Consider the following 23143-nt stretch of genomic DNA (forward strand, 5'->3'; position numbering starts at 1 on the left):
ACTGATAATTACAATTTTGAGCTACAGAGTGCTTTGAGAGTGATAAAATATAAGGTATTCTATGAGCACATTTGAGGAGTACTAGATCTACCCACATTGTGACGTAGAAGGCCTGAAACATTTCAGGAAAGGCTCCTAGAGATGATGATACTTAAACTGAATCATGAAGAAGGAGAAGTAGGCTTATTAAACAGAGGAGAAGAATGAAGAGAAATCATTCCAAGCTTGGAAAGCATGGCATGTCCGGGAAACTGCAGTATTTCCTATATACATGACATTAATATTTACTATATACATGAAAACATGGTAGCTTCTACAGAAGTTACAAGTATGAATGAAACTTCCTCATTGTTTTCAAAGACATTACAATGAACTACAGAAGTATGTCAAATTTATAAATTGTTCCAATTTGAGACCGAGTGAAATATTACAGAGTACAACATGTTGAGGCCGTTGAAAGCACAGAGATGGAAATGAGCACAGTGTTTGGCGGATATCAGTTTGACAAATCGAAATGTTTTTTGGGACAGTATTATAAAACAGAGATGGAATTAACATACATGAGCCAATTATGAGAACATTGAAGTCAAAGAGACAAATTTGGATTTAATATTATCACAAACAGAATGCCACCAGAGGCTCCACTGGCACAAAAGGGACAAGAGCTAAATATTTTTTATGGAAAATTAACTGGACAGCCTTAAATGTGATGCACAGAAGCAAGAAAAAGTCTAAACATAAGAATACTCTCTAGAAGTTGCTGGAATACTTGATATGCATGAAGAGGGCAGTGTAGCCGACATGATGGCAGTTGAAATAGTGAAGAAAGGACAGATAAACATTTTGAGGGGAAGACTGAACCTGGTGACTGGAAATAGGATATGAAACCAAAGATGTCTCTAAGGCTTGAAATATTGGTGACTGACAACATTTGCTTCTGATAAATATAATTCAACATGTCTGTCTCTGGGGGTAATAACAAAAATTGGCCATTTTGGGGTAATCCTGGTCAGAATAACAATAAATGAACAAAAAACTTTTTTTTTGAAGAAGTGTAGCAAGACGGTGGAATAGGAATAGAAGGCTTCACTGACCATCCTTCCTGCCCGGACACCAGTTTAACAACTATCTACACAGAAAAAGCAGCTTTATAAAAACGAAGAAACAGGTGAGCAGAGTACTTGATTTTTACTTTATATTGCTGATAGAGACACTGAAGAGGTAGGCAAAACACTCTTGAATCTCTGATACCACTCCTCCCCATCCAAAGAGTGTCTCTCTGCCCTGGGGAGAAGAGCCAACAATTGGGAAGCATTGAACTCAGTGCTGCCCTTGTTATACCAGAAAGCAAAACCAGACCAAACTTACCTGACACCTGCCCACTGAGTGAGCATTTAAATCAGCCTTAGCCAGAGGGGAATCACTGATCCTAGCAATCAGTAAGAACTTGAGTTCCCCCAAGCCTTACCACGATGGGCTCAAGTGCTCTGGGGCCCAAAGTGAATGCAGAAGTCTAGGCCACAAGGACTGCAACACCTAGGCGAGTCCTAGCACAGAACCAGGCCAAAAGCCAGTGGAATGGTGGACAACCTACTGAGACACTAGCTAGGATGGCTGAGGTAGTATGGCATCACCCATCCCCAGCCCCAGGTTGTACAGCTCCCAGCTCCAAAAGACACCCCTTCCTTCCACTTAAGGAGGGGAGACGTAACAGTAGGAAGGACTTTGTCTTGCATCTTGGATACTAGCTCAGCCACAGCAGGATAGAGCATTGGTGAGAGTCATGAGGCCTCCTTTCCAGGTCCTAGCTCCTGGGTGACATTTCTAGACACATCTTAGGCAGAAGGGAACCTGCTGCCTTGAAAGGAAGGACCTAGTCCTGACTGGATTCATTCCCTGTCAACTCAAGAGCCCTTGGGCCCTGAATAAGCCGCAGCAATACTCAGGTACTATATCAAGGGCCTTGGGTGAGCCTCTGAGACTTGCTGGCCTCAGATGAGGCTCAGCACAGTCCCAGTTGTGGTGGCTAAAGGATGAGACTCCTGCTAGAGAACGGTAGAGGGAAAAGTAAAGGGGACTTTGTCCGGCACCTTAAATACCAGCTTGGTCTCAGTGGGGTAGAGCACCAAGTAGACCCCTAGGGTTCCCAATTCTAGGACTTCGCTCTTGGATGACATTCCTGGAACGGTCCTGAGCCAGAGGAGGAGTTCATTTTCCTGAAGGGTGAGTCCCAGCCCAGGCAGCATACACTACAAGCTAATGGAAGAGCCTTTTGGCCTTAAGGGAACATCAGCAGTAGTCTGACAGTACTTTCTGTAGGTCTGCAGTACTTCACATAAACCTGAGATGGAGTGGCCACTGGGTGAGGCTTCTCTGCCTTTGGAAAGGGGAGGGAAGAGTGGGAAGGATTGTACCTTGCAGTTTGAGTTCCAGCTCAGCCATAGTATAATGGAACACCAGGTAGATGTCTTAGGTTTTTAACTCTAGTCTCTAGCTCCTGGATAGCACCTCTGGACCTGCCTGGGGCCTAAGGGAACTCACTGCCCTGAAGGGAAGGACATAGGCCTGGCTCACCTTGCCACTTCCTGATTGTAGAACCCTCGGGCTTTGAGCGAACCTAGGTGGTCTGTGCTGGCTTCAGGTCTGACCCAGCACAGTCCTAGGGATGGTGGCCCCAGCTGTAGTTGGCTCAGAATAGAGAAAAAGACTTCATTTGTTTGGGAGACCTAAAGAATGAGAAAAAGAATCTCTGCCTTGTAGTTTGGAGAATTCTAGATCTTGTCCAAAATCATCAAGACTCTACCTTTATGAGTCTGAAAGAACCACAGCATTGCTGATCTTGGGGTCTCTAAAGAAAATCCAGCTTAGATTACAACATCCAAGTTTCTTTCAAATATTTGGAAAGCCTTCCCAAGAAGGATGGATGCAAAAAAGCCCAGACTGCAGGGACTAAAGTAAATACCTAACTCTTCAATGCCCAGACACAGACAAACATCTGCAAGTATCAGGATAACCCAGGAAAACATGACCTCACCAAATGAACTAAATAAGACACCAGAGACCAATTCTGGAGATACAGAGATATGTGACCTTTCAGACAGGGAATTCAGAATGGCTGTTTTGAGGAAACTCAATTCAGAGAAGGAATTCAGAATTCTATCAGGTAAATGTAACAAAGAGATTGAAATAGTTAAAAAGAAGCAGAAACTCTGGAATTGAAAAGCGCAATTGGCATACTGAAGAATGCATCAGGGCCATTTAGTGGCAGAACTGACAAAGCAGAAGAAAAGAATTACTTCACTTGAAGACAGGCTATTTAATAGCAGAATTGATCAAGCAGAAGAAAGAATTACTGAGCTTGAAAACGGGCTATACATAAAGGAGACAAGAGTAAAAAACAACGAAATATGCCTACAGGATTTAGAAAATAGCCTCAAAGGGGCAAACCTAAGAGTTATTGGCCTTAAGGAGGAGATAGAGAGATAGGGATAGCAAGTTTATTCAAAGGAATAATAACAGAAATTCTCAAACCTAGAGAAAGATATCAACATCCAAGTCCAAAAAGTTTATAGAACACTAAGCAAATTTAATCCAAAAAAGACTACACCTCAAGGCATTTAATAATCCAACTCCCAAAAGACAAGGATAAAGAAAGGATCCTAAAAGCAGCAAGAGAGAATAAACAAATAACATATAATGGAGCTCCAGTATGTCTGGCAGCAGATTTTTCCCTGGAAACTTTTACAGGCCAGGAGAGTGTGGCATGGTGTATTTAAAGTGCTGAAGGAAATCAACTTTTACCCTAGAATGGTACATTCAACAAAATCATCCTTCAGACATGAAGGAGTAATAAATGCTTTCTCAGACAAACAAAAACTATGGGATTTTATCAACACAGGACCTGTCCTATAAGAAATGCTAAAGAGAGTACTTCAGTTGGAAAGAAAATGACCTTTATGAGCAATAAGAAATCATCTGAATGTACAAAACTCTCTGGTAATAGTAAGTACACAGAAAAATACAGAGTATTATAACACTGTAACTTTGGTATGTAAACTCTTATCCTAAGGAGAAAGAATAAACAATGAACCAATCAAAAATAATGACTACAAGAAGTTTTCAAGACATAATACAATAAAATATAAATAATAACAAAAAGCTGAAAACTGTGGGGATGAAGTTAAGGTTTTCCTTGATTGTTTATTTGAGCAAACAATTTTAAGTTGCTTAAAATAATGGGTTCTAAGATAGTGCAAACCTCATGGTAACTCTAACCAAAAAACATACAATGAACACACAAAAAATGAAAATTAAGAAAACATATCACCAGAGAAAATCATCTTCACTAAAAGGAAGGAAAGAAAGGAGGAAGAGGAGACTACAAAACAACCACACACACACACACAAAGCCAGAGTAAGCCCTTGCTATCAGTAATGACATTTAATGTAAATGAACTAAACTCTCCAATCAAAAGCTATAAACTGGCTGAATGTATTTTTAGAAAGGCCCCTTGATCTGTTGCCTATAAGAAACAACACTTCACGTATAAAGTCACACATAGACGGAAGAAAAAGGGATGGAAAAAGAAACTCCATGCCAATGGAAACCAAAAATGAGCAGGACTAGCTATGCTTAAACAAAATGAATTTCAAGACAAAAATTCTAAGAAGAGACAAAGAAGGTCATCATATGATGAAAAAGGAGTCAATTAAGCAAAAGGATATAACAGTTTTAAATATATATGTACCCAACACTGGAGCACCCAGGTATATAAAGCAAATATTATAGCTAAAGAGAGAGAGAGAGAGACTCCAGTAAAATAGTAACTGAAGACGTCAACAGCCCACCTTCAGTACTAGACAGATCTTCCACGTAGAAATCAATAAATCAACACCGGAGTTAATCTATACTATAAAGCAAATGAATCTAATAGATATTTACGTGACATTTTATTCAAAGGTTACAGAATTCACATTCTTCTCCTGAGCACATGGATCATTCTCAAGGATAAACCATATGTAAAATTACAAAACAAGTTTTAAAACATTTTTTAACAATTTAAATAATATGAAGCATCTTCTCTGACTAAAATGGAATAAAACTAGAAATTAATAACAAGAGGAATTTTGGAAACTACACAAATACATGAAAAGGAAACACTATGCTCCTCAATGATCAGTGTGTCAATGAAGAAATTTCAGAAGGAAATTGAAACATATAATGGAAACACAGCATACCAAAACCTATGTGATACAGCAAAGGCAGTACTAAGAGTGTAGTTGATAGCTGTAAGTGCCTACATCAAAAAAGAAAAATTTCAGATAAACAACCATGCATCTTAAATAACTAGAAAATGAGGAGCAAACCAAACTCAAAATTAGTAAAAGAAAAGAAATAATAAAGATCAGAGCAGAAATCACTGAAACTGAAATGAAGAAAACAATACCAAAGATGAGTGAAACAAAAAAATTGAGTTTTTGAAAAGGTAAACAAAATAGACAAATCTTTTGCCAGGCTTAGAAAAAAAGAGATGATCCAAATAAAATCAGAAATGAAAAAGGAGACACTACATTTGGTGTCTCATCTAGTACCTGTACTACATCTGGTATCTCCTAGTGGCTACTAGGAGCAACTATTTGCCTATAAATCAGAAAATGTAGAAAAAATTGACAAATTTCTAGATACATGCAACCTACCAAGATGGAATCATGAAGAAATTTAAAGCCTGAACAGATGAATAAGAAGTAAGGAGATTAAAGCTGTAGGAAAAAGTCTCTCAGTGAAGAAAAGCCTGGGAACCTGATGGCTTCACTGCTGAATTTCACAAAACATTTAAATCAGAACTAATACCAGTCCTTCTCAAACTATTCCAATTGATAGAAGAGAATGGAATACTTCGTAACTCATTCTGTGAGGCCAGTAGTACCAAAAGACGCCAAAAAAAAAAAAAAAAAAAAAAAAAAAAAAAAAAAAAACTGCAAGCCAATATCTCTGTTAAATATTGATGCAGAAATCCTAAACAAAATATTAGCAAACCAAATTCAGCAATATATTGAATAATTTTTCATCATGACCAAGTGAGATTAATCCTTGGGACGCAAGGATGGTTAACACATGCAAGTGAATTAATGTGATACAAAATATTGACCAAAGGAGGACAAAAACCATTTGATCATTTCAGTAGATGTTGAAAAAGCATTTAATAAAATTCACCACTTCTTCATCATAAAAACCCTTTAAAAACTGGGTATAGTAGGAACATACTTCAACATAATAAAAGTTAAATATGCCAGACCCTCAGCTAATATCATACTGAATGGGAAAAAACTGAAAGCCTATATTCTTACATCTGAAACACAACAGGGATGCCACTGTCATTACTGTTATTCATCATAGTACTGGAAGCCCTAGCTAGAGTAGTCAAACAAGAAAAAGAGTAAAAGGCATCCCAACTGGAAAGGGAGAAGTCAATTTTTTTTTTTTTTAATGCAGATGATTTTATCTTATATTTGGAAAAATCCTAAAGATTCTACTGAAAAAACTTAGAACTGATTTCAAAATTCAGTAAAGTTTCAGGATACAAAATCAACATACAAAAGTCAGTAGCATTTCTATATACTAAATGAACAATCTGAAAAAGAAAAAAAAGTAATACCATTTACAATAGGTACCAATAAAACTAAATATTTAAGAATTAACCTAACCACACAAGTGTAAGAGCTGTACAATAAAAACTATAAAACACTAATGAAATAAATTGAAGTGGGCACCAAAAAACGGAAAGATATTCTGTGTCCATAGATTGGAAGAATAAATTAAAATGTCCATATTTCCCAAAGCAATCTGTGAATTTAATGTAATCTCTATCAAAGTACAAATGACATTCTTCACAGAAATAGAAAAAAAAAAAATCCTGTAATTTATATGGAACCACGAAAGTCTCAGAATAGCCAAAGCTATCCAAAGCAAAAAGAACAAAACTGGAGAACTCACATTACCTGATTTCAAATTATATTGCGTAGCTGTAGTAACCAAAGCAGCATAGTACTGGCACAAAATGAGACACACAGACCAATGGAACAGAATAGAGAACCCAGAAACAAATCCACACACCCACAGTGAACTCATTTTTGACAAAGGTGCCAGGAACATATACTGAGGAAAAGAACAGTCTTTTCAGTAAATTGTACAGGGAAAACTGGATAGCCATACGCAAAAGAAGGAAACTAGACCCCCATCTCTTGCCACATGTGAAGTCAAAATGGATTAAAGACTTAAGTCTAAGACCTCAAACTATGAAACCACTACAAAAAAACGTTAAGAAAACTCTCCAAAACATTGAACTGGGCAAAGATTTCTTGAGTATTACCCTACAAGCACAAGCAACCAAAACAAAAATGGACAAATGGGATCACATCAAGTTAAAAAGCTCCTGTATGGCAAAGGAAACAATCAACAAAATGAAAAGACAACACACAGAATGAGAGTAAATATTTGCAAACTACCCATCTGACAAGACATTAATAACCGAAATATATAAGGATTTCAAACAACTCTATAGGAAACAATCTAATAATCCAGTTAAAAAAATAGAGAAAATATTTGAATAGACATTTCTCAAAAGAAGACATACAAATGGCAAAAAAAAATATGAAAAGATGTTCAGCATCACTGATAATCAGAAAAATGCAGATCAAAACTGCAATGAGATATAATCTCACCCCAGTTAAAATGGCTCATATCCAGAAGACATGCAAGAACAAATGCCTGGCAAGGATGTGGAGAAAGGGGAACCCTCATACACTGTTGATGGGAACATAAATTAGTACAATCACTATGGAGAAGGGTTTGGAGCTTCCTCAAAAAACAAAAATAGAGCTACCATACGATCTAGCCATCCCACTGCTAGATATATACCTGAAAGAAAGAAAATTAGTGTATCAATGAAATATTTGCAGTCCTCTGTTTGTTGCAGCACTGTTTACAATAGCCAAGATTTGGAAGCAACTTAAGTATTCATCAACAGATGAATAGGTTTAAAAAAATGTGGTACTTACAACGAGTACTATTCAGCCATAGAAATGAATTACATCATTGTTAATGAGATTAAGTCATTTGCAACAACATGAGTGGAACTGGAGTTCCTAATGTGAAGTGAAACAAACCAGGCACAGAAAGACATACATTATATATTCTCACTCATTTGTGAGATCTAAAAATCAAAACAATTGAACCCATGGAAATAGATAGTAGAAATATGGTTACCAGAGGGTGGGAAAAGAGTGTAAAAACCCAAAGAAATGAAAAATAGAAATGAAAAGATCAGAAAATTAGACAATCAGTTCAAGAAGTTCTTCACATAATTTTGAAGAAACAAAAAGCAACACAATGCAGGAAGTCATAATACTATGTTATTGTCTCATGAAAGTAAATCTGAAATTGAAGAACATGAATTTCTAGATTGTAAGACATGAGTTTCTAGATAGGCGTGTAACTAGGTTCATCATGAAATTTTTGAGGAACAGAACAGAGCCTAGATACGTAAAAGTTCTCTCAGAGGGAAAAAACAATTTGCAAATTATGAAGATTCAGAATAGGCTTCTCAATAACCTATGAAATTCTGCAAAAAATTTCAGCCTAAATATCTACCCTTGACCAAACTATCAATTATGTGTGAAGGTACAATAAAGGCATTTTACAGATAAACTAGATATCGAAACATTTACATCTCATATATTTTTCTCAGGAATTTCCTGGAGGACGTACTCTACCACAGCAAAGGGTAAACCAAGAAGAAATAATCCATTGGGATCTAGAAAGCTGGGAGATTCAATTCAAGGAATATATAGGGAACCCACAAGAATAGGACTGAGGGAGATCCCAGAATGGACATTTATTTAACAGACCTAGAGAACAACCAGTCTAATTTGGAGATAGTTCAAGGAGTTGTATATCCAAGACAAACAGAAATGTTTCGTATCTTTAAGCATATTGAGAGGATATATACAACTAGGAGATAATTTGGGCATTAACTCGTAATAATTATTTACTCAGGCCAATATAGTATAGCTAAAGTGACATTGTTTTCTTTCTTTTTTCTTTTCTTTTTTTTTTTTTTTTTGTGAGGTGGAGTCTTGATCTGTCACCCAGACTGGAGTGCAGTGGCGCAATCTCAGCTCACTGCAACCTCCACCCCCTGGGTTCAAGCAATTCTCGTACCTCAGCATCCCTGAGTAGCTGGGACTACAGGTGTCTACCATCATACCCGGCTAATTTTTGAATTTTTAGTAAAGACGGGATTTTGCCATGTTGACCAGGCTGGTCTCGAATTCTTGCCTTCAAGTAATCAGCCCGCCTCATCCTCCCAAAGTACTGGGATTACAGGCATGAGCCACCACGCCCAGCCCATTGTTTCATTTCTGAGATCATATCTTAAGTGGCCTCACATGCTTTCACACTGTTTTGAAATCCTGTTCAGCTTCCATGTGAAAAATCTTGAACTAGTCTACTGGAGAATGGGAGACGACAGAAGGAATAGACAAGCACTCTTATCTGAAGCCATGCTAATAGTAGCCAGCTACATTAGATTGAGCGGCTGATTGCAGATAGATGAAAGAGCCCAGCCAAGAGAAAAAAGAACCACACAGCTGAACCCATCCCAGATTGCCACCTTGCAGAATCATGACCTAAATCAGAGATTGGCAGACTTGTTCTGCAGAGGTCAAGATAGAAGTTTTCATGGGCTAAGAGGCTTAATTGAGAATATTATATAGGTGCTTATATAATAAGAAAAAAAATTGTATTGAAATTAAAAATATATTAATAATGGATTACAATTTTTAATATAGATCTAATGAAAAGAGTAGAATTCTTTTTGGGGTAATAACATTTGCTTATTTAAAGCTAGTTATACCTATCATGAAAATTGGTCACAAATGTTCATTAGTTGGTTGTTAATGCTGATCTGTAATGAGATTCTACATATTTAATCTTTAAAATGTATTTTCGTACATACAAGTATGCTAAATATTTATAGTAAATGGATATATAATTTTGATTGAGTATAGTCATTACTTGGGAGGCATTTATAGAATTCTAGGTTCTCTTAATATTTTCCTTTTAGCATGTCATTGCAGTGCAGATCAATTACTTCCAGTTGAAAGTTAGATGAAAGTTTCTCAAATGCATAAATGGATTTGGAAATATAGAAGCTTCCTTTGCACTTGCATCTATATCTGGAACTTCTGGAACTGTAGTTTGAGTTCATAAATGTGTGGAAATAGAAGCCTTACTTTTTTTTTTTTTTTTTTTTAAGCTGTTAATGCATAGGAAGTGTATAAAGGAGCTTGACTTGTGATTCAAACAGTGTTGAGTAAAGTTCAAATGACTATCCCATAGTATAAGTCTTGCTGCAGATAAGAGCTATTGTGCATTGTAATTTTTTATTTAATTCATTAAGAAACATTACCTTGAAACAAAAGCTAATGTCTTAAGCTATTCATTATTTGGTAATTGTGATTGAGTGGTTCTTATTCAGAAAAACTTTCAGTCAAAGCCCTGAACTCAGAAACAATCACAGCAAATCTTTACTACTGCTAAGCCATTGGGCTGCTGCATAGGATGGCAAGTCAGGATATTGAGCTTCAGTTTCAGACAGAAATTAATAGAACTGACAATGGCCTAGTCCACACAAGCAAAAGAAGTTCACTGTTAGTAGTACTCGTTCAGTAATACATGGTAAATTCAGATATTTTCTTCAAAACACTTCCTGATGAGTAACTGAGTTTTAAATAATTTACTTTTTCACAAGTTTTAGACATTTGTTCAACTAAGCCTTCTTTCATTCCACACATATTTTTACTGTCATCAGTTGTTAACACATCTTAGCAGATTCCAAGCCAGGTTGTACTAAATTAGTGTTTCTCACCTTTTTTGAAAACTTTCCTACCTCTAGTTGTTCCATGTAGACTATTCATAAAGCCTAAGTTTGAATAACTTCAAACTTGGCATTGATTCCTGAAATAAATAATTCAGTAAATCATCTGACTCATGAAGAGCCAAGAAAACTACTCAAAAATCACTTACTTTGTTTTTTAATTGACTATTGATTTTGCTACCGATGACCTCAATCTCATCAAGCACCTGTTCTCACAAAAAGCTGTTCACTCCAAACAAGTTCCTTTCTTCTCCCTCAGGAGACCATTTATCTGGCTGCTTTAATTAAGCACAATTTTTAAAACTTATCATTGGTAAATGGCTTTTCTGACTTGACTAACAAATGATCCACTCGGAAATTTAATTTTAGTTGAAGCATGTGTGTGTGTTTATGTATGTGTGTGTGTGTACGTGTATAAGAAATCTGTTGTCTTGATGGATTTTAAATTTTGTAATTTTTCGATGATTGCTTTCCTGTTGAGAATATTGTGATAAGTGTTTACTCTGGTAATATAGACATTTATTATTTCTTTTAGCACAGTTATGGTCTCATTGCATAATAAACATTTTTTTGACATCTAATCCATTATCAAAATAATCTCACTCTACTCTGCCTTAAAAGTGCAACGAAGTCATTTTTTCTTGTTTTGGGATGATAGACATGCAGTGAAGTTAAAAATGATAATTCTGTTACATTAGGACAACATTCGTGGCACTGAAATGCAGCCAAATTATTACTACATCACTGTAGTTTGTAATACACCAAACAGCAGTATAATTGGATAAGAATCATGCCATGAAATATTCTCTTTTTTTCAACATTAAAAAGTGTAAAAAGTATTCTAATCTAGTGGATTGTACCAAAACAGGCAACGGACCGGATTTGGCTCATTGTTAGTAGATTGCTGATCCCAGGTCTACATAAATGGTTGTTATTTTAAGCCACTAAAGATTAATGTTGTTGTTACATGGCAAAAAGTAATATATTTGCTATAGTTTTACCCAAATCCATAATCTATCTGAAGTGGGAAGATAGGGAGACTAAAATATCTATGTGTTAGATTTTGGAGTGGTTCTAAGAAATAAGGTAAATTCCTCATCCTCCACACTGAAAACTCAAAGGTAATGCCTGAAACTGTAAAATTGCAATAAGAATGTTAGAGATATTGAGAGAACATGAAACGGGGGAAAAAAAGAGGTTAAGTGGCTTCTTTTGGGAAATGGGAAACTGGTTAGGATGAAATTCATAGGGATGGTTACACAGGGACTTCACCATTATCGAAAATATTCTACTTCTTAAACTGAGGGGCACATGGTGTGCTGTGCATGGTATTTTATTTATCTTATTTTGTATGTTAAAATTTTTCTTTACATATATTAACATAAACAAATTTTAAGGAATTAGAGAGTTAAAATTTTATTCAAGAGAATACAAGTATTGCCGGGCACGGTGGCTCACGCTTGTAATCCCAGCACTTTGGGAGGCCGAGGCAGGTGGATCACCTGAGGTCGGGAGTTCAAGACCAGCCTGACCAACATGGAGAAACCCCGTCTCTACTAAAAATACAAAAAATGAGCCGGGCGTGGTGGCGGGCACCTGTAGTCCCAGCTACTCAGGAGGCTGAGGCAGGAGAATGGTGTGAACCCGGGAGGCGGAGCTTGCAGTGAGCCAAGATCACGCCACTGCACTCCAGCCTGAAAGATAGCGAGACTCCGTCTCAAAAAAAAAAAAAAAGGCCGGGCGCGGTGGCTCAAGCCTGTAATCCTAGCACTTTGGGAGGCCGAGACGGGCGGATCACGAGGTCAGGAGATCGAGACCATCCTGGCTAACATGGTGAAACCCCGTCTCTACTAAAAAATTACAAAAAACTAGCCGGACGCGGTGGCGGGCGCCTGTAGTCCCAGCTACTCAGGAGGCTGAGGCAGGAGAATCGCTTGAACCCGGGAGGCGGAGGTTGTGGTGAGCCGAGATCGCGCCACTGCACTCCAGCCTGGGCAAAAAGAGCAAAACTCTGTCTCAAAAAAAAAAAAAAAAACAACAACAACAAGAGAGAGAATACAAGTATTGACTCATGTTTATCTGACTTGGAAGTCAACTCTAACTCACTGCCTTCCTTCATTTTTTTAAGGCTTATTATCACTTTGAGAAAATCATGCTGCTGATCATGTGAAAACATTTGCAGGGATAGAACGTAGGATACATGAACTCACACTGAGGGAGAAGGAAGTATTTTAATCACTTCATAAGTAGCTGTTATAGTATTCATGAAAATATTTTGGTAGCCTTTCTTACTGTGATTTATATTATACTTTTAAGCTACATGTTACTGTATATCTATTAAATTTTTAGAGGATTAAGATTGTGAGATTTATTGATAAAGTTTACAGATGGGCTTGCAGCTCCTTCCTAGTAAATTAACTTTGGCCTTAGTTGAGAACAATAGAGAACAACTTTAAAACTATGTGTGTTGCAGGAAAAAAGTTCATTGTATAATATCATGTAATACCACATTTTGGCCCGCATTTTCCCTCTTGTCTTGAGTGCTCTTGCCCTCTCTTACCCTGTTTTATCATGTCATCTGCCATGTTATGATGCAGTAAGAAAGCTCTTACCAGACGTGGCCCTTGGTCTTGGACTTCTCAGGCTCCATAACCATGAGGCAAACCATGGATCAATTTTCTGTATAAATTACCCAGTTTGTGATATGTTACAGCAGCAGAAAATGGACTAAGATATCTATTTAGTAATACCTATGAATGGAGACATTATGGTTACTAGAAAATTACATTTCTGATTATACACGCTTGTTTCATTTTGGGGGTTGCTTGTTACAGACACTAAAATGTCACTTATTTTCCTAGTATTTTGGTTAAAAAAACTGCATCCAATACAAGGATTATAGTTTATTACCCCCAAATCACTCTACCCATACTACCAAATATTAGTTTTTCTTAGTAAGAATGGAATTTTGGACAATCTAGAAGACTTTCTCCTAACTTTAAATGAAACTGTTCTATTTGTACATTGGGATTACAAACACAGATACAAATTTCTGACATATATACCCTAGATCAGAGTTGTTGGCTGTGGACATAGGATGATACTGTATGAGTAATACTTTGCCCATATAGGAAGGAAATAAAAATGTGTCTATTCTTTTCTTTGTTTAGACCAATGTTTAAGAGTTAGCAACTTTGGAAGATGTTGTGCTAATGAGTTTGCCTGTTTCCTTTTGGTATATCATTGGGGGTGAGGCAAGGATGACTATGTATGAGGTTAATAAAGACTATGTTTGTTTGCTGACTTATGTAAAGACTATACAAGTGGCAAGAAGAGCAACCAATCTATATGCTGTTATTGGTAGCTCTTTACATCTTGGGTTGCTGGCATCAGCTGTAAGCCTTCAGGGTCCCCATTCTTGGTCCCAGCCTTCCTTTCTTTCCACTTTTCCCAAGAGAGCCTTCATTTGTAGCCAGAAGCCTCAAACATACACTCAGGTTCTATTTTTGCACTGTTATACCGAATGTCATATAAGCTATTATTCCTAAATAACATTCAGTATGAGCTACTTATATAGATCCCTCAGTCTTCATCTTCTTTACACACACGAAACACCTATTAAACCTCCAGTCAGAGCTCACCTATTTTTTTAAGGTTTTCTCTGACCATTGTAGACATTGTGATATCTCCTTCCTTATAACTCAAACAGTATTACCACCACTCATTAACCACAATGTCCTTTAAGATCTCTTTTAGTATACTGTTATTTCAGTTTCTGTGCATTTATATTTTATTTTCACAAGTAAATTAGAAACTTATCAAGAGATAGACAAATATAGCTTCAGTATTTGGGACTATTTTTTATACAAAATAGGTATTTAGGACATATTTGACAAATGAATGTATGAACAGAGTTTGCTACCAACCACAAACTAGAACCCAGTATAACATGTGATATTTCATCTTTGCATCTCTAGTTTATCACTCATTTTCTAAGATACATTTCTACAACCGCATGTAACTTTTAAAATAATACATAATTAGATAATATGCATATATTTTGTATAGGAACAAAAAATAAGTAAAACACACAATTTCCCCAGAAAATTACACAACCACGTAGTACTATGGTTTACAACCCACAGACCAGAATTCAGTTAGTTGGTGATACTTGTTTTCTGTAATTGAGCTATGTTTACAATCCTTAACAAAATTGCCCTGATAAAGGGCAGACAACCACAGGCATTTTACTAGTTCATGATCCTGTGATTTCTGAAATGTATGGTAGATTCAATGGATACTAAAGCATAACTACACTTTTAAGCAGTAAAGAGAAATTATAACATCTTGTATAAAGTATCATATAAGCTTTTAGCCCTGAATGACTTTCAACATGACCTACTTAATCATAACAGTATAAAAACTAATTCCAGTCATTTATTTTTAAAAAATAGTATATGGAACTTTCTCCACATTTAAACACTAGTTAGATTATCATTTGGATAGGATGTTTCTGCATATATTTTTAGATAAAAATATTCCAATATGACAAGAAGTATGACTAATATATTTTCACAAATACAGCATAACATATATGCAATTGAGTACCTTTCATTCCAAACTATTCACCTTAGGATAGTGTTTCTCAGCTGGAAGCCATCTAGTGGGTAGATACTAGGTATGCTGCTTACACACAGGATACTCCCTCACAGTAAAGGATTGTCAGTAGTTCCAAGGTTGAGAAACCCTTCCTTAAAGAATATACCATGTGCAGTGGTGGTGTTATCACCAAAATATTTTGGAAAATACTTTTCAGAATTTCCTATTTGAATGTACTTATTGGTGGCAACTGTTTATTCCTTGCAAGCTATGTTTTATTTTAGATTACTTCTCATGACTCCCAGGAATGATATATTTAATTTATGGAACAAACAAACCATGCAGGCAGATATTCACATACCACTTGCATACACGCAAACAAAATGTATTAATCAGTTCTAACTAATTCAGAATTGGGCCTGATTAGAAAGTGGAAGGCTTAAACTTTACTTTTGTATAACATTCAAAGGAATAATTTATAGATGAGCAGTTTTTCAGGATGAGCTTCACAACCTTGACTGTCACTTAACTCCCAACTGGGGAGGATAGAACCAAGGGAAATTTTGTACTGTAAATGGTCTTTTGCCAGCTCAAAAACAAGGAATTGTAGAGCATCAAAAATTTCAACTGAGAAGGTATTAATAATATAAACACTCAGCTCCCTCAAAAGTGTTAACTGAATAACTTTCACTAATTCTTCATGTTTTTCTGGTTACAGCCCATTTATTTAAATTGATGCTTTTCGCTTTTGATCATACAGGCCTGGTCAGATTTACTAATATGCTTCTTATGACATTTTTTTATCTGCAGTTGTAAAATTTCAAAAGCCCTGAAAACTAAAGATTTTTGTAACTCACCTGTTAGCAAAACCTGACTTGAACTAATGTGAAGCTATTAATACCTTTAATTTACTCATATAATGTGAATATTCATATTCTTCACTACAGAATTATTAAGGTGTTTTATTTCAGAGAGCTTAGTATGTAATATTTTTATCTTTCTAAATTTGAATAACTTCAAATTCTAAATTTGCAAGTGTGAAGTCAATAAGAATTATAGCAGATGCTAAATAGTTTTATTCTCATGTGTTTCTTTTATAAATTGCTATAGTTTTTCAACTTTAATCTTTTGAAATAATTATGGAAACAACTTTGTACTCTATCAGTGGAACCAGCATTTAATGTACTCAGTGACTGAAAATAAAATAGTAAAATTTATCAAAGACTTTCAGAATTTTCAGTTAATTTTATAAGGAAGGGAATAAAAAAAAATAAGTATACCAATATTAAAGTGGTAGACGATATGATCAAGCAAATGACAAGAGAAAACGTGTGTATTGCCAATATTTTTATAAATTAAATGCTCAACTCACCTAATCTTTTAAAAGTACAGGATAAAATTCGGTATCATTCTCCCCAAGTAGGCAAAGATTGTAAAAACTGATGAAAATAAATGTTATCAAGGATGCAAGAAAATAGCCATTCTTATGAGCTGCTTATAAGAAGAAATTTGTACAAAATGTCAAAAGATATATTGAATTTAAATCCCTTGGCCAAAAATGATTCCACTTTTTGAATTTGTTCAAAGTAAGTAACTGCAATGTAGCACAAAGATACATATGTGGATGTCTGTCACTGCTGTGTTTTATTTAAAATGACCAAAATACCCATGATTAAAAATTGGTAAAATAAATTATTATATAACCCTATGATATAAATCATATTATAGAAGAATATGTAATGTCTTAAGAAAATGTCCAAGATATATTCTAAGTAAAAAATGCTAGAGTTTAGAAAATAGTATATACAGTTTATCCCATCTTCTTTATATCCAAGTGTATATATATGTGTGTCTTGCTTTGTGTTTATATATTTCCACATCTCCATTTTTTACAGTAAATAGATTTCAAATACAGAGTCCTTTATATTATTTTATATTTTCTGAGTTACATATAAATATCTAAAATTAATTGGGGAAAACTAAGCTAAGTCATACATACACTCCACAAAGAGCAGAACCTCCAAGAATCAAAACTGAAGCAAATATTCTGAGAAACTCAAGCCATTTTCCAATTGATTGCCTTGATGTCCAGTAAAAAAGGTTGGTACCTATAGATGGGAATGAAAAGATTTTGCTTCGTGGCATTCATTCCATTTCATGATACACTATTATAGCAGAAAATATCACGACTTCCTGAGAAGTGTTGTAGTTTTACAGAATTTTAGCTTTCTTTCTGTATTTGCAATTCTGAAATCTCTTCAGTACCTGATTACTATTTCAATAAACGGAGAGTACCATTTCCCTGCCTGGATCTCTCATTTCAAATATTAGCACACTGGGTGGAATTTTTACCTCTTACTTATGGTGTCCAGCTCACAACATCTTAACCTGGCAAGAGGACCAAACTAGCTGTAAATCTTACCACTCAGACCACACTTGATTATTGTATGATGGCAATATTAAACGTGAATAAAACAGCTAGAGCATTAGAGTGTTCTTGGAAGAATAAACACAAGTTGGAAGTCTTATGTGGATAGTGCAAAATACAGGAAGGCAATGAATCATGTAAACATCAAATGAAAGGTTGGTAAGGAAGCCATTGGAGTCTGTCAGGCACTCCCTGCAATAAATGGCATATTCCATTCCTTTCCCTTTCACTCAGTTTGGGAAAGGGAGTTCTGTGAAATCTCTAAAAGATCCCAAAAGATTTTGTAAGTTCTTATTCCTGTGTAAAGGTACACTTTGAATAGAATGAGCTGAAACCCACTGAAGAGGATTTTTAGTTTATACGAAATGGACACAAATATGTCATAGTGCTTACCTCCCTGACTGTTTTGCCTTCTCCCACAAACAGGAAACTGTTAAGGCAGCAATAATAGAAGAGCAGAAACGAAGTGAAAAGGCTGTGGAAGAGGCAGTGAAAAGAACAAGAGATGAATTGATAGAGTATATAAAAGAACAGAAAAGGGTAAGTATCTCCTGAAGAGTTTTAATTTGTACTTCAGTAAACTCAGTCAGTGACTTCCATACAATACTATGAAATTGTAAAATATTTAAAATGTCCTCTGTCATCTAACTTACGAATCTTCATCTAAGGATATTTTCTGATATAATTATATATTCTGATAGTTATGTCTACAAACATAAATCCCGGCCGGGCGCGGTGGCTCAAGCCTGTAATCCCAGCACTTTGGGAGGCCGAGACGGGCGGATCATGAGGTCAGGAGATCGAGACCATCCTGGCTAACACGGTGAAACCCCCTCTCTACTAAAAAATACAAAAAACTAGCCGGGCGAGGTGGTGGGCGCCTGTAGTCCCAGCTACTCAGGAGGCTGAGGCAGGAGAATGGCGTAAACCCGGGAGGCGGAGCTTACGGTGAGCTGAGATCCGGCCACTGCACTCCAGCCTGGGCGACAGAGCGAGACTCCGTTTCAAAAAAAAAAAAAAAAAAACATAAATCCCATCTGTCAGCAAAAAGCAACAGTGAATAATTTCTTGGTAGACTCCTAGAAATAACCTATAGCATTTCCAGTTTAGCTTTACTCACAAAGATAATAGACAGTTCTACATTTTTAGAATCTTTTGCCATACCTTTGTTAATTTCTTATAATATTTATAGACATGTATATGCATCCTTTAAGCTTTCTGACTGTATTAACACCACTGTAGTTCTAATGGACATAATTACAGTTAGCAAATTCAGGCTCTTCTGCCATAGTGCCACTTCAAAACCAAAACTCAGAATATGCTTGTAAGAGTTTAGAATGCATATTAAAGCTTTGAAACAAATAGCATTTTCATACAATGTGGTTTTATTAATGTTATTCTGAGCAGTAGCTGAAAATAATGGATCTAACTTGATTTGTTGTCTTTTCAACAAATCTTCAGTCCTCTAAGCAATACACAAAATAAGAAACTCTTTAAAATTAGATGTTTACTGTAATCTTCTCTGTAATAAATATATATATAAAATAAAATATATAATAAAATTTTTCACATGCAGTGTTTTAGGATGTTTTCTTTATATGCTTAGTGTGTATTATATATTATATAAATATATTTAAGTATTTGTGTGTAAATATATAATGCAAACATATATTGCATTACATAATGTAACAAAACAAACATAAACTGTGTGTATGAGGTAATTTGACACATAGCTAAACTTAATTGGTGGTCAAAATGGCAAAATAAATAGAAAACGTACAATAAGATATTATCCTGTATTTGGCAGTTCAAGAAGTGCACTAAAAGCTCATAACACTACTTTAGTCCTATACTTTTTTTTTTTTTTTTGAGACAGAGCCTAGCTCTGTCGCCCAGGCTGGAGTGTAGTGGCGCAGTCTCCGCTCACTGCAACCTCTGCCTCCCAGATTCAAGCAATTCTTCTGCCCCAGCCTCCTGAGTAGCTGAAATCACAGGCAGCTGCCACCATGCCCGGCTAATTTTTTTATTTTTTATTTTTAGTAGAGATGGGGTTTCACCATGTTGTCCAGGCTGGTCTTGAACTCCTGACCTCAAGTGATCCACCCACCTCAGACTCCCAAAGTGCAGGGAATACAGGCATGAGCCACCATGCCCAGCCATCCAATGCTCTTAACTTGAAGTCAAATTTGGTATGATACAAAGAAAATCCCCACCTCCTGATGGCTACAATTAGGTTTCGACAACGGAGAATTTGTCACCAGAGTAAAAACTTGCTAAGTCTTTCCAGATAAATTAACCATTCACAGAAACATTTTATGTGGGATTAAATCTTTGTACAGTTTACCTCAGAGTGTTTTTAAAAGCATTTTCACTCAAATTCCTGATAGATGTCTAACCTTCTAAAGAGTAAATTCTGAGCCAAAGAGTCAGTTGACTTTTCAAGGAGTATTAGGTGCTCAGAAAACTCCTATTTCCATATTTACCCACAAAGAGTTTATTTTAAATAATCTTATTCAAAAGTAATCATTCAGCAAAGGAATTACAGGTACATTTATATGCATACAGGGATTGCAATTGTGAAAGAACTTAAGTATCAAATAAATTCAAGACTTCTTGTGGGTATATCCTTTTGTATCATCTCTTTTTTAAATTATTTATTTTATCTTAGTAGGAACACTTAACGTGAGATCTTCATTTTCAAATTTTAAGTCTATAATACCTTATCATTGACTATAGATGTATACAGTGTTGTACAGCAGAGCTTTAGAACTTATTCATCTTGCTTGACCGAAACTTTATGCTGTTGTTTGGGTATTTCCTGTTTCTCTCTAACCCAATCCCCTGGTATCCACCGCTCCACTCTGATTCTATGAATGTGACTAGTTTAGATACTGTATATAAGTGGAACCATGCAGTATGTGTCTTTCTGTGACTGGCTTATTTCACTTAGCATAATGCCCTCAAGGATCATCCATACTGTTCCATATTGAATCATTTTTAAAGCTGTATGGTATTTTGTTGTACATATATACCACATTTTTTATCCATTCATCTGTTAATGGATATTTAGTTGTTTCCACATTTTTAGTGTCTTGTCTTAATAGTATATCAATCCTTATTAGTACCAATCCTTATTTGAGCTCTAAATCTGAATGAGAAATTATATAACAAAGCAAACTCATTCATAAGATTATTTTAGACTAACATTTCTTCGGTTGAGATGGAAGATTTTTCTTGAAAGAAAAGAATTTTAAAGATAATGTTACTTTTTTGTCGAAGGGAGTTATGTAGTTACCATAAGAAGTGCCTATAATAAGAATAAGAAATGCCTTTTTAAGAGATATCTGGTCTGCCCATGAAGCAAATTAACTTTGAAAAGAGCTGACAATGAATTCAGGCATTTAGTCTGTGTGGTCTTGCAAATCATACTAAAGGCCTAATATTCACTTATATTAGTCAGTAAATCAGTTACCACATGCAGAGACATTATTAAAATAACAGCAAAGAAACCATGACTTTAGGTTTCATTTGCACTGAAGTTCTACTTCTCTTTGCTTGTTTCCTTATATATTAAGGAGAATAAATCTAATACTTACCTTACAGAGTTGTTATGAGTTAATACATATAATAAAATAGCAGCTATAGTAAGGACTCAATAATATATATGTTATGCTAATTATCATCTTTACCATGTTATTTATAGAAAATTGAAACAAGTAGCAGCTTTATTGTTGCTAATTTAAAAATGTGCTCTTTAGAATAGTGTTTGGTATTCTACTTCCTCTGAAGTTTACAGTATGAATTCTAAAATTTTATTTCACTTCTGTACAGAATATTAAAACTGATTTAATCAGTATACTTGTAGGAAATTTATTACTTACACTTTGGAATTTTAAAGTTTTATTAATAACACATACTGTGGCATATTTTTAATATTTGAATGTATCTTTCCAAACAGAAAAGCTATAAAAAAAAGAAAGTCAATAAATGATCTGAAATGAAAGCACCAACTAATTACTAGACCTCTTATGTAAATTTTTAAAAATTGAGATTCTCTATATTCTTCTTTTCCAAAAATGTATTTCAGTGTTTTGAGTGAAGTTTTGTGAATATCTTGGGGTTTGGAATATTTTCATAGACAAAAAAGGTATCTCAGAGTTTATAAACTAATACTTAGGAAAAACAAAATATTTTAGTAAATTCATAATCTTCTTGTCTGTTTTCCAAAAGACTAAGTTAGGGCAACTCACATCTACTTCTTCCTTTGGAAGATGGATTTCTATTTACATCAGAGAAGAACACATTTCCAGAACAAAAATTTTCCTTTCCCTTCTCCAGGACTGTTTTTTTTTTTTTTTAACTAGAGAGTCAACTTGAGATTTTCAACATTAGACAACTTAAAAGCCCGATAGACCTTGTTTCCAACTGAGCTTGAATTTCAGTCTGTGAAATTCTGTTCTTGAAGTTTTTGAAAATCTTTGAAGGAAGAAGTCTACTGTTGTATTAGGTCCTACCTTTTATGTCTTTTGTCCTAATAGTCTTTCATTAGGCATCATCGTACTTTTACAAAATTCACTAAAAGTTTGAAATGAAGACTTTTCCAGTACATCTTTTTTTTTAGTCTTGTACTTTTAAAAGACAGAAAAACACAGAATGAAAACTTCAAAATGCTTACTTTTTCAAATAACTTATGGATTATCTAACAATATAAACACAATGGATTTATAAATTGCTATATAAGGTTACATAGCTCTTTCTATGTCTCTGAAATTAATAAGTATTTAATAAGTTATCCATTCCTGTTTAGTAAAATTATACTCAGAATTATACTAAAATTAAAGTTAGAATTCTGCTGAGAAAATTTTAATTTTAAATGCTATTTGCCAATTTTTATGTGTCAAATCAATAGAGATTTCACTAAACTTTATAAATAACCTAGTATTCATCTGGTCTAAACATCTTAGGACAAAGGGGATACCCGTACATGTACTCATTAAGTAAAATATAATTTACATTCAAATTACATCCTAAATTATTTACTAAGTCAGATACATAGTACTTGTAATATTAGTCCGAGTCATAATCATAACCAAAAATTACTATGGAATGAAAATATCCAAATAAGGAGAGCTTTTAAAATGATCAACCAGAAAAATAATTTAAATCAATGATGAATTAG

At 35.1% G+C, this 23143-nt stretch overlaps 1 protein-coding gene across 12 annotated transcripts in view; it reads left to right on the forward strand.

Moving 5' to 3' along the window:
• Nucleotides 1-23143, forward strand: part of CCDC91 (coiled-coil domain containing 91) — a 362694-nt gene that overhangs the window by 285319 nt on the left and 54232 nt on the right. For all 12 annotated transcript variants that reach the window (XM_007968045.3, XM_007968054.3, XM_037990234.2 and 9 more), the window contains one exon: nucleotides 18391-18504. In XM_007968045.3, coding sequence (XP_007966236.2) covers nucleotides 18391-18504 — 114 coding nt within the window. The remainder of the gene's footprint in view (nucleotides 1-18390; nucleotides 18505-23143) is intronic.

The sequence above is a fragment of the Chlorocebus sabaeus genome, chromosome 11 (genome assembly GCF_047675955.1).
Source record: "Chlorocebus sabaeus isolate Y175 chromosome 11, mChlSab1.0.hap1, whole genome shotgun sequence".
Lineage (NCBI taxonomy): Eukaryota > Metazoa > Chordata > Mammalia > Primates > Cercopithecidae > Chlorocebus > Chlorocebus sabaeus.